Below are 13443 nucleotides of genomic sequence, written 5' to 3' on the forward strand. Positions count from 1 at the left end.
ATGATGGTCTTCGAGCTCTTCAGAGTTATGCGACATGTGATTTGGCTTGTTCAAACTGTGGATGCGTTAAAAGAAAGTGTTCCGCGTACTCTGCTCCGGTTTTTTCGATCTTCACACAGATGTGTGGAAAGTCCTCAGCAAAGCTCTGTCACTGGTCCACACGTAAGCTTGCTTTTTGCTGGCGTCGAAGGTGGTTACGCTTTAAACATTTGCTTATGTTAACAGCAATCTAAAACGGAGCTCTGCTAGCGAGTTATCTGTTGTCTTCCGCTTGGCTATTTTAGTTTAGCAACGACGAAAATAAAAGGAAAAGAGCCTAGATTAGCAGTGCTCAGTCAGGGAGTCCTACGATGACTCATCACTCGCTCGCAAACGGTATGTGTCACTATAGGCTGCCAGTGCGTCGAGCACAGTATATTGATATTCATTAATTTGAAAATAACTATTCTAATATAACATATTAATTTTCGTAGTATTTTTCTTCATCGATCGAACAGCTATTTAACACCTGGATGTTTGGCCCGTTGTTATTTGGCGATAGCTTTACATTATTATAGAAGCGAGTTCTCGTACTGAACTGATGTTGAAAGCATTGCTATTCGTTAGCTGGAAATCTGTCATTACAAAATGGCCGCCTCAGTTGTTTTGGTATCGACAGTTTGCTGGTAACAACCACAGATACGTTACCCCAGACAACTGATGACAGTTTACGCGTAAACCACTAGGATCTAAGGCTAGATCCTAAGCCATACATGAACATGCGTACAGCGAGAAGTTGTATAGTACTAGTGAAACAATTATTCCGCTTCAACTAGCGTGCCGCTTGTAACTTCCAACTTTTTGGAAAATATGTAAACAGTTCCATACGCATATAATGTATCGTGTAACACGCTTTCTACTAAGCCGTTGACGGAGCGATTCTCGATGTAACGCGCATTATGTACGGTCGATGCTAAACAGAAATTTTGTTTTTGGCAATATAGTAATAATAATAATAATAATAATTTCCATAGTAGCACTGATTAAAGTAAAAATAAATCGTTAAACTCGTGTGAAGGTATTAAGCGAGCAAGTCTGAAATACGAAAAAAAAAAAAAAGCAGAGGAAAGATACTCCCTTTCCGTATTACATACAGGATGTAAATGGGCCTGAAAAAAGGCTTTTAATCGTTTCGTCTCATCTGAATCGCTTAATGAATGAATTTTTTTGAAGGTTGAGGTTGCGAAATTAATACCTATATTTGCGGTACTCTTCGTGCAAACCAGGTTGTACAAATAAACACTATTCAATCAGGATAGAGTGTATGTGCTTCAATTTAATTCAGGCCATTTGCTCAAGGTTATTAGTAGTAAAATATTAAGTTTAGCTAAAAGTCATATCCGCAGGCGGCGTCAATATCGACCGTAAAATTCAGAACATTCATAGCCCTTACCGGATGAATCTTGCAGATATATCTATAAAAGCGTGGTTACTAGCACGGATCCAGTAATGTTTGGGCTGTACATTCAGTCGTATTAACGAACTACCTTCTCCATATAGAAGTTCAACTTAATAAAATTCTCTCAGGAAGTGTTTTCTGGTGAACTACTAATAATTGCGAATCGGCACTGACCGCATGAGCGAGGCTCCACACATTTTTCGCATCACTGTTATAAGTTGGCCCTAGCGCAGGTCGCCCACAATCGCGGCCTAGAACATAGTCTAGTGCAGATTTTTCTCTTGGCGTAGATTTACAGAAGTTTGTTGATACGTGTATTCCTACTTTCCGAATCTGCAACTGTGAGCTTCATCCAGGTTCGCGTATCGTTGATAGGAAGACTGGCCTCGGCGTTAAATACGCTCATCCAGTTTGTGCAAAGCGCGAACAGAACCAACTTTTTTTTTCGTTGGGTCGGAAAAGAATAGCCTATACTCGCTGAAATTTTGTCCAGAAGATTTTCTCATTTACCCATTTAATCTGAAACGATCAGTTACTGTTGAACGTGATACGTATCCTACATGGAACGGAAGCAATGGGACAGGGCAATAAAGGTTAATCTTAAAAATTGTTTAGATTACCCCATTTTGGGACGCATGAACAAACGAAACACTGCTTGCTTGGGTTGATTAAAATTAGAATAGTAAAACCATACGTAATAGAGGTCATAACCAATAGTGGTGTGCTGACTATTTAAATGGCTTCTGTAAAAAATCTATTTTCACAAAAAGTGAAACGCAAAAAATGGTAGCGGTAACTGATTGTTATTTTTACACCTTAGAGTAAATCTTGCACAAGGCTTTGTTTGAAATTACCGTTTATAATCTTTCAGATGCTGTGACACCATCGTCTGTGATAGTGTAGCTCTTTACATCTAGAGGTCACGACAGCCTCAACAAGATAAACATGGCTCGAAATTTCGGTAAGTATGCATCCAATGCTTGTTGCTTGTTGTTGTCGTCGTCTCTCGACCCATCTAATTCACCTGTGACGTACATATAATTGCTAGGAGTTGGTCTAACGAAATTTCAATGCTTTAAGCACAAACTTCACTATAACTGGCTAAAAAATGAACTATGCAGCATCAGAGCTGTGATTTGAAAATCGAAACGTACGATACTGCGTGAATTTGTATCCTTTTAAGCACGCGCTGCCTCGAGAAGACCACTTTAGCAATTGATGATTACCAAAAAAAGCCCTGCAGAGTTCTCTCTCGCTATTCCGTCTTCGATTTTTAGAAATGTCAACTATCGGCAAGCCTAGTTTTTCAGGGTTCTGTCTGTTCACTCCTTACGCCTATGAATCCCTAACTAATGAATTGGCCAAAACGTTTACAGTGTATATTGCATCGGCCTGCATCGTAACAATTGTCTCATGCACTGATCGTCTATTTGCGTCCAGCCAAACAAAGCCCACGGTAGTTTCTACGCATATCTGATTACTATTACTAAAATTATCTGTTGATAATTATGCGTATTTGGGTTTCATATAGCAAGCGCAGAGACCCACCCTCTTCCATACTATTTACTCGTTATTGCCTGTGCGGGTGTTCATCGGCATCGTTGCATACGTGCGCGTCGATAAACGCTGCTTGAAATCTGGAAACAGCCGCTGATTTTCATGGAACTCGTAAAAAGAGGATCCCTTATAGCGCCGATCCTGCAAATGATGAAATTGTTTGATGAGTCAAAAGACGGCCACTGACTTCTTTTTAGTTACTCATCGGTGCTGCTAAGCAGACAGCTGGATCAGAAAGAACAAACGTAGAGTGCGAAAATGACGCTTGTTTCGTGACGGCATTTGTGCTCTGCAGCTGGAAGTTGAAAGGAGGCGATTCTCATATGTGCGTAAAACCAGCGATGATGGTGACAAATCCCGTTCAATCTGCCATAGATGACGTCTGGGCAGCGCCAATTTACAAGCGTCTATATCAAACGGGCCAGTTGCCGGCTACTTACGAAAGGAAAAAGAGCTACCGGACGACACTACTTCAGCGCCCGCATCGTCAGTGGTCTGTGAACTAAAAAATTGCGTTTCTCCATCAATTGAGTTGCGAGATGTGGCCACAATAGCAAATCAGTCTTTTTGCTTGGTGCGTAACTGACTCGTAGCATTGTTTGCCCGCAGAGAAAAATTGGTCGAGACGATTTTCGTAGTATTTTTGAATTTTCGTTTCATTTAACTTCTTGACGCACAACGAGTCGCATCATTACAGCACTGCATTTTAGACGCAAATTGTCAAATGATTCGTGAGAAAAAGAAGGTGAACTTTCGATAAGTTTGCGTTGTACGTGCGGGCTGCTGAAAGAAACAAGACATCGTGCAGAACAAGAAGGAAGTTCTTATGGAGTTCGGTGTCAAAGCTACAAACAATGAAAACATACGAATTTTACGGACTTACTGACCTTGATCAAGGTTTGCAGTTGGCTTGTTCATTGTCTGCGCGTTGGCTGGTTTCACATGAAAATGGCGGTCGTTCTATGTAACAATCTATACTATTTCGATTCCAGGTAACGTATTAGGTATGATCCAGATCAATCAACGGATTCATATAGTTGAAAATATTTGATGAATTATGTCGCTAGTCACGTCGGAGTAAGGCCCGCTTCCTCTACTCCAACCTAGCGCTTGATAAGCTGCCCTAGACTAGAACGTAAATAGATATGGCACCCAGTGTCATTGGACGTCCTAGACATACACATATTTCGGTTTCTGCCCTTGTCCACTAGAGATTATACGTTGTGGAACTATGCAGTACATAGTGGCCGTACGTACCGTCACAAAATATTGAAGTATAGACGCATCATATGTACTCAATCCCCTTGTTATTTTACACATATTTAGAAGAGGATTGATAAAAAAAAGATAAGCAATTGTCCCACTTCGTCGCTGTGCGAGAATCGAATTAATGTGAATATGTGTTTAACATTAAGAGGAAACTGAAATACGGCCTACCTTGAAAGCATGCTAAAGCTACTTACCCATCGACCAATATATTGATTCTACCATTTAGCTACGACTGTTCCATTGACCGTACGTAGAGATGTCATACAAAAAAATAATCAGTCGGTTATCGTACTTAAATTGTTCGCTAGCTCGAATTCTGGTCACTCAGTGTTGGATATCAGGGCACATAATAGCCGGAAGCTATGCTTAAATTGTTAACAATTAAACGTATAACCAGTACGCCTTTTTGGTTCTTTTCCATAGTAGTAATTTTTCAATCGTTCTGATATTCTGAGCTGGGGGCGCATTTAGTCGCATTTCGACACAAATCACGCATTTTCTTTCATTTTCATCATTACCTGTGAGGTCCGACGCATCTGCTCTTACTTTTAGTCGCGCTAGTGTTCTTGTAGGGTATCAAACTTTCTGACGACCGCTAATATGGCGAATTACCGTAGCCGGCCGTGTTATTAGTTTTCTCAAGTTGTTGACAAAACGCTGGCAGCACTGTCGGTGCTTCGATGCTGACTGAATTTCGGTGCGGCGCACTGCGTCATATTGACCCCAACTTAGGATTATCCCCTAATGCCTAACTACAGACCTTTTCGAATCTGGTGCCTGTGAGCGACCCAGGTGCTCATTCGAAGGCGCTTACGCTGTTTTTATTTGGTCTCTTATGAGCTACACACAATTGCACTCCGTTATTCTTAATGCCATGCTTTAGCTGGAGAATTGTGCATTCTTCGAGGGCTGGCAGAAGCTAAGTGGATCATTCTATTTTAAACATGGCACTATTTTTTTTTACTTTTTCAAGCGTTTGTTGTTCTGTGTGTGGACTATCAAACTCTTCACTATTTTGAAGCTTTTGTAATTTCATGCGGCACCAGTGAGGTATTGGCTTCGGTTTTTACTAATCACAGTTGGGGCAGGTTGTTATTTGTTACTAACCTGCTAATTTGAGAAGATATGTTTAGTCTTTCTGATCGAAGCTAATCCTATTTTCGAATACGATTCTAAATATATGGAATTATATCATAAGGCTTCTATCATTTCAAGCGCATTGTAACGGATGTTCTCCTTTGCGAACGTCGCTGAATCCAACGCATTTCAATTGGGGATATAAAGCGTAGATGCTTCGGGCTGAGCTTTTTCTTTAGTTATTGGGCAGAAAAATTGTCGAACTACTTCCTGTTTTGTGACACTAGAACAAGCTCGATGTTGTTTCAAGTTTGGTTTATGCAAAATACAATAAACTGCCCCAAGGGGCTATACAATCAATCACGTAAAACGTGCGAAAGCTCACCAGATTAAGAAAGACTATTTGTTCTGCTAGCAGATATAAAAAATGACACAGTAATAGCTGAATTGACTCAGACAAGCCTTCAGAAAGCCTCTGAATAGCCTGCCACTTTATCACTACAGCTATGTCTGTTAACAACTTTCAAATAGACTGAAAAAGAAAAACGGAACGAAAGCCTACATTTTCGATTCGAACATAGTAGTAGTAGAAATTCAGCGATGTTTCACAAAACAGGATATTTTCAGGCAAACTCGAATGAAAACGCCTGAAACCTAGAGTAGTGAAACCTTCGATCCGTTCGAAACTAATCAGAGTTAAAATGTGTGGTTAAGCCACGTATGATGTTGGTGTTTATTGATGGCCTAGGTGTGCGCGCAATGAGCAAAAAAATCTGATCAAGCAGAGATTCAGGTTAATCATTTTCGTGTACGCAGTAGCTTCGAATGCCTGGAACGGAGAAAGAGCGATAAGAAAAATTTCAACTGAGCCTCGATAGGATATCAGACACCATTGACGCTTTTAGTTATTTGGTTTATCTATAGCAGCTAATCTACGATAACTCTTAACCGTCTCTAGATACGAACATGATAACAATAATAACAACAACAGCAACAAAAGGCTTATGGTACTGTGGTGTACGATAACAGAAACAACAGGTTTCTCCACCCCTACGCCTTGGCTCGTGTCTCAAGTAAGCCGCTCGTCATTCGTTTAGACAGAAGAGATTCGTTTAGAGAGCAGGATATTGAAAGCAGATGTCCTGGTTACTGTGTAACTGCACGCATGTTTTTCCAGTATAAGATAGATGGGCTGCACAGGCCAAGAGCTCTTTGGGTTCATTTAGTAGCGACGTATTGGTAGGACGCCAGTGACACTGAGACACTGATACGCATTGACCAAATAACATGCAAGAAACACAACAAAAATATGATCGTTGTTGTCGTACAGAACAGGCAATTAGTAGAAGTTGATTAGAGAAAACAAGGAGTTAATGTAAGACGCCGAAGGCCACACTGACAATGACAACAGTTTGTATCTTGATGTCGCACCGTAACCGCTCAAGCGGAATCATTGACCCAATGGAGAACAAGAGACACTGTACCTACAGGGAACAAACCTATGGCGTTCGTTACAGCCACTCTATGGCGGCGGGTACCGCCACTGCTACCCTGACCGTCACGACGATCACCAGCAGCAATAGTAATAAAACGGCCATCGACTCAGAGATTCACCTGTCGGTCCTTCTCGCCTCAGTCAGAGGAGCTCTGGGTCTCGAGAGAACAACTAGCCAACAACAGTTCTATCCGCGTTGAAAGAGCGTACAGCTTTGGTTGACGAGGAGCTGAGAAAGAAAATGCCCAGTAGAAAACAGTACGAAAGACGGACGGTAATGGCAACAGCAATACATGCTTAGAGACAGGGGTATATAGTGCGAGCGAACCTGAAAGCTTGTGTAAGCTATTTTGTCGGCGCGTCAGCCTTCGGAGTTGGTTCCCCGATATGGTTGGTTGACTGTGGTACGGCTGCAAGCACAGTCAAGAGACCTGGGCTGATCTGATGACGGAGACTGGCTAAGTGAGGTAATGCCCGCAGCGCCCGTGGTGCCCACGTAGATGTCGGAACTGAGCTGAGGTTTGCTCGCCTGTTACGCGGCAATTATGACCACTGTGGCTGTTGTTGATACTGATGCCGCTGCTGAAACGCACAGCATTGGCTAACTGGCATACGGAGGATGGCTATGAGCGACCCGGGCGCCGATTGACCTAGATAATGGGTGCGTGCAAACCCTCAGAAGACGATCGACGAGACTCGCTGCTTGCAAGCGCTCCCTAAATTCAGTGCTGTGGTGATTGTTTCCCGTAGTCGTAAAAAGTGAAGGCGCGCGGGTTAGTTGTTTTCCAAGTGGGGCCAACGAAGGATGCACTCCGTAAAGAATGACGAACTGGGTGATTGGTTATACAGCATTGAATGAAGCACGATATTTGGTATTGTTTCCAAATACTGGCGTACGCACGCGCACGAGGGTGCAGCATGTAGTGAGCGTAGCAGTCTGTAATTTAGGGAGGAAAATGGATGGGACAGAGTAACCCGTCAGAACTTCGTCAGAAGCATATCGAATGAGGCACGAAACAAATTATGCAGGGCTATAGGGAATTCTGTGTAGTTGATGTGCTTAAGTGGTCGCGTTCTAATCACCAGCGTGGAAATAGCTTTGGTGAATGTTATGTGGGTGCAAGCACTGGGCCGACAACCTGGTGGATTAGTTTAACAGTGAATAATTACGTCGTCGAAGAGAGTGAAAATAACCGAACATGGAATACCTCGTTGGTTTTAAATTTAATTTATTGGAAATAAATGGTGCTCTTATAACGATAAAACAATCACAAAGTGTGCACCAAGCGTGCCAGTGAAGAATGTTGGCTACTTACGAGGGTGAGATGGGCTCATGGGGTTCGCTTCCCATGAACTGTCAATACAAATTTCTTCTGCTTGTTGGTGAGTTCTAAAAATATCGAGCGTATATTTAGTGGTAAGAACGGCATCATATAGAAGAAATCCTTTGCCTTTTTTTGCTTGCTAGATCATGCGTGGAATCACAAGCATTCGTTCAGGACACAAATAGGTTGTAACAAATGTGATTCGATACGTAAAAGCCTACATTTTAATTTAATTCATGGTTTTGATACATCCGCAACACAAGAAACGCTTTATGTAGGAGACCATTCAAATGCTGATTACTGATCGAAGTCACATTCTAGATAGCCGTATTGATAAAATAGTTTGCGACCTCGAGGTTGAATTAATGTACCTAAATAAAGTAGAATTTATTTAAGGCAGATTGCTTATCTGTTAAATCATTACATGATTTGAGTTCAGACCGACGTAAGTCAGGTTGGTTTCTATCTATAATAGAATTTATTATTACTTAGTACGGAGGAAAGGAATTGTAATATTTTTTACAAATAATAGTATAACTCTATTACATAGATTTTGGGAATCTAAAAAAATTAAAAATTCAAGCACTGAAAGGCTTTTGTTATTTTAATGCCGGCAACTTCATCGACTGTTATACGCTCAGTTCAAAAGGTTTGAACTTGACGACACCGTCCTATGAATTCTGCTATCTGCATCAGGCTTATAATATAGAAAATTGGAACCCACTCTGTATGACAAATTGGCCCGTGCATGCGGGTCTTTCGCCTAGTTTATTTATTAATTTAAAGTTCCTACATATCATAATGATGATTGAAGATCACATCAAGCGAGCTTACAAAGGGCAGTTTGAAGCAGCTTAAATCTTAGATTTAGTTAATTCCGCCTCACAGCAATCTTCTTAATAAAACCAAGATCGCAGCATTCGATAGAGCGTTGTTCAGCTCAACACGATGTCGAAGCCTGCCTTTACCCGGCATTTTTTGCCGCTGATCAAAAGAAAGCTATTTGCTGTCGTCCACGGTATCGTTCTTTCAAACATCCATCCATGATGAAAAAAACACCGTCAATACGCAGCTGGACTGACTGGCCTTTTGTTTCGGCGACGTCCTTTTTGTGCCAAAAGGGATTTTGTTCTTTCGACACGATCGTTGACTTTCTTATGGTGTTTTCCATCACTAGTTTTGGTTTTCTTATGGGGGTTTTCGTCTTGTGCTTGGTAGTGATTTAGAATCACAACACTAGGCATCATAAACCCTCGTTGACCACCTCGTCGGACCGCAACGAATCACAGAGATCACTTATTATTTTGGGAAGGTAATCATATCGTTAGCGAATCAGTTACGAATGTAAAGTTCGTGAAGCGCAATATGCGACGGAACGAAGTCAATGTTCCTTGCGTGGAACACCAACGGCGGCACGAGTGTGCCACAGAGACAGAACGAGAAATACTCATTGACCGTCTCTAGCTTACTTTAGCAGTTGGTTGATTTCTTTATTGGCTTCACGATAGGGTCTTTATTTAGTTGGAACGATATAGTAAAATTTAATTTGACTCGATCAGGAATTTTCATCCGGTTCCGATTCCGAACGCTTTGTCCACCAAGTTAACTGAAATTTTTCCATGCGTGTCTATCTGGAATCACGACTGTAGACTGAGTTGTGGGAATTCCCGTACCTATTTGAGCTCCACGCTAGCATTCTTGGTGTGTAAATCTCATTTGCAAACATCAGACTTCACCTCTAGAGGTTGGCCACGCTAATGTGGGACCAGCATTAACCAGCGTCTTCCGCCTGCAGTAACAGGTACTCGATATTAAATCAACATGTTATTCTATTCCTGGTTTTGCGTCGTTACTCGTTTCAATTAACGATATTGAAAATGACGTCTGCCAGAATCTTTTCTGGCAGTCTAACTACCTCAATAAAGACAAGCCGTTCAAAAATGTTTTGCTTTTTTGTCGAACCGGGTCAGGTAGAACGGTGAATTACGAGACGCTGCGTCGTTTCGAAGACTCTTCTGCATAACCAATTTACTTCTGCTTTGCTTCAGTGGCCACCCTAAAGCTGAACACAGGTGCTGTACTATCTCAATTTCTAGCTTCATATATTTGTCTAGGTCATTACCTGCCACAGTTTATCTATTTATCGATTCCACTAGAAATCCCGGTACGCGAGTTTGTTTGACTTAGAAAGAGTTTCCTAGGAAGGTCTGAAAACAAAGATTATTTTTTCTCATAGGATGTGGTGTTTTTTGCTCCAGTTTTATGTAAATATTCGGTACTGATTCTTTATGAATACTGTGCTATATTAAAATGGGTAACCAATTAGCATAAGGCTTTCAGCGGCTCTTAAGAAAGCGTCGGATCACTAACTGCCAAGTTTAATACTTTTTAATGCTTTATACCAACCTTCTGGAAACGGAATGTTATCGAAGGCCATACTTTGATTTTGCCAATTACATAACAATGGATTTTTTCACGCGTACGATTTTCGTATGGGTATTTAAGCTTCCTTCAGTAGTGGCTGGCGCTTTACTGTCGTTATCTTTAATTGTTGCCTACTAAATTTTGCTACCGACAATGAGATGTTTGTGCGCAAAATCGCCATCAGAGATCTCAGCTTTGTTTATCTGAGGCGCTGAAGTCATCTTGAATGAGTCACCGATGAAGAAGGGGTCTTTTAGTATAACCAACATTGTGCTTGCGTTGGACAGGTATAACGGAAGGTCTTTCGACTGTCCGCGGCCAATTAAATTACAGTTACTGTTATTTGAGGTTTGAGCATCTGGTGACGACTGTTTTGATGCGGTGCAATCCGCCTCTCTTCAGAAATATACAGATATTACATACCAGACAGCGTCTCGACATTGTGAGAGACTCATTGTTGCTTGTTGAAGCACCACAGAAGCCACGAGTATCTGTGGTTATCTATGCCGTTGCAAGAGTTCTCTAATTTAGGGTTGTATTGTTACTAAATTCTATTGTATTCGTCTCCATATAATAACGTATATAGGGTAAGGCATTCAACTTCGGACAAACTGGAAGCCTGTTTCTCGTAGCAGACAAGTGTTCCGTTCCCCCTCAGCTCCCTCTAGAGGAAAAACCGTAAACTTACCATGGCGGGAAATAGTGTATCTTTTTTGGAATTCAAACAAAAATCAGCTATTATCTAATGTATTTGCGACGAACAAACCCTATCAACATTAACAGCTTCCCTTTGGGGCCTAAATCTACGTCGCTATTAATTTTTACGTCGGTTTTGGGAAATTCGGAGAACATTTCCCGGGGGCAAAGAAACGATTTCTAATAAAAATCAGATCTGAAAAATTAGAAAAAAATGGCACAGAAAGACATTTTTAATACACCCGGATATTTAATTGAGAAATCAACGGCTGTTTTAAAGCAAATTATTAGTCGTCGATTGAGTCGTGTAGGTAAGTTCCAACGGTCAATCCTCTTGAGATTTACTCAGCCCTTTTGCACCTTCTGTACTTATTGACCGTTTTGAGCCTTTGTGTGGTTTGTGACTCTTATGTAATTCAAAGTTTGATCCCGCTAGAATTCATGTTTTGTTCGCGGCATGTTTAAGTGGCTCTTAAATGAGCTTACACTTAAACACATTGCGTAACATACGCTTCCAATAGAAAAGTTATTTGCTAATGACAGGTGAAACATTTTGAGAGTGACCAGTGGCTTGTTGAGGCCCTCGATTGAAGATCTAATCACCTTAAACGACGGTTGTAATAAAGAGAAACGATCATTAGAAGCGACACTTCGAGAAGATGCAGAAAAAAACAGCTGAAGGTGCTGTTTTTTTTTTTAAGTACAGTCTTAAAAATAACTCGTAAGAAAACTCAGGATTTAGATCGTCTACCTTGTACATAGTATTTATAACAGTAAACGGTAACCGATTAACAAGCAACCTTTAGAAATATATATAATAGAAATGATAATAATAGGCCATTTGGAAGTCGTTTATATACTGACATATTCAAAACACCGGTTTCGTTTTATACGTGACGATCTGAGTAAGGACGCTATTAAGTTCTACAAAAAACGTCTATCAAATGATAGGCGATGATGCATTTCGACCAAGATATGTATTTTAGTGCAATATTTAGCAGTGCAAATAGTGTAGATATTAACACCTGCATATTGATCTAGGCGCCAATGAGCCCTTTGTTTCGCCCTGTTAGCCCGAATTTTTTTTGGCGAAACGAGGTGGTTTCGTTGCGCTAGACGAACGTTGCCTTAGTTACACAGTACCCCCAATCGACTGTAACATATAAACAATCTCATTGGATAGCATGGTTGTTCCATCGATATGACCTACATTGTTTTCGTTAACATGATATGATATGATCTTATTTCCATGGCGTAGGTATTGGGAAATGGCCAAACCTCCTAATCCTGTTCTAATACGTTCAATAAAGGAATATACGTTACTGCTATATCGACAAGATACGACTACGAATGCTGACACCCACTTGTAATAAATAGTATTAGGCAGAACTGCACCTTCAACTAGTAGATCAAACAAGTGATCCTATTTTTGTCACGCAAACAGTACGTAATACATCGACTATAGAAATGCCATATTTGCGTGTCAACAGGACAATCAATGTGATTTCAACATTTCGTAAAACGGTAACAACAATTGTAATTAATCTTGATTTAGAAGTTCTATACGATAAGTGACGCCTGTTCTTAGGGGACGGTTGTTTCCTGTTCGCCTTCAACACCTTTTCTCCAAAATGAGATAAATGACCCGTCGGGAAAGCCCTAGCGCTGCAGCTCGTCGTTCCGCCGTCTGTAAAGGCCACGCCTGCAAAATCGTTTTAATATTACTGTATAGCACTCGGGAGGGTTGACATGTCAGGGACTGGTTGTTTATTACAATGCTGAAAGATACCAGATAATAAAAGTGACATTTGCAACCACATGGCAACATCGTCACCGAAGGCCGACTACAACGAACCCCTTTCCAACTCCTCTGCTGATGAGACCCCTGCTGGTAGAATCTTATATTCTATAATTACCCGCAACACATATATTACGCTCATTTTCGTGTTAATTACAATATAAATTTATGGAGGCTGCTTCGTTGAGGGGTTTCGAAAGGTGTGCGCAAGACGTGGATATTTTTAAATAATTTTCACTAGTCTGCACCAAATCTGTTGAAATACTCTTGGCAAAGGCCAAGTGAACAAATCTCAATGTAAATGAACCTGAGTAACCTCCTACATTGTATACCCGCCTATAAGTTGTTATAGCATTTTGTTCGT

General features: G+C 40.9%; 1 protein-coding gene across 5 annotated transcripts in view; it reads left to right on the forward strand.

Moving 5' to 3' along the window:
- LOC111265819 (N-chimaerin) overlaps positions 1-13443 on the forward strand; it is a 41187-nt gene that overhangs the window by 1808 nt on the left and 25936 nt on the right. For 2 of the 5 annotated variants that reach the window (XM_022842756.2, XM_022842754.2), the window contains exon 2: positions 2310-2399. In XM_022842756.2, coding sequence (XP_022698491.1) covers positions 2384-2399 — 16 coding nt within the window. In that variant the 5' untranslated portion in view covers positions 2310-2383. Of the gene's footprint in view, position 1; positions 376-2309; positions 2400-7544; positions 8220-13443 lie in introns of those variants that run through there. The other 3 variants (XM_086970655.1, XM_022842753.2, XM_086970656.1) reach the window with 3 other exon arrangements.

The sequence above is a fragment of the Varroa jacobsoni genome, unplaced genomic scaffold (assembly GCF_002532875.2).
Source record: "Varroa jacobsoni isolate VJ856 unplaced genomic scaffold, vjacob_1.0 scaffold_1017, whole genome shotgun sequence".
Classification (NCBI taxonomy): domain Eukaryota; kingdom Metazoa; phylum Arthropoda; class Arachnida; order Mesostigmata; family Varroidae; genus Varroa; species Varroa jacobsoni.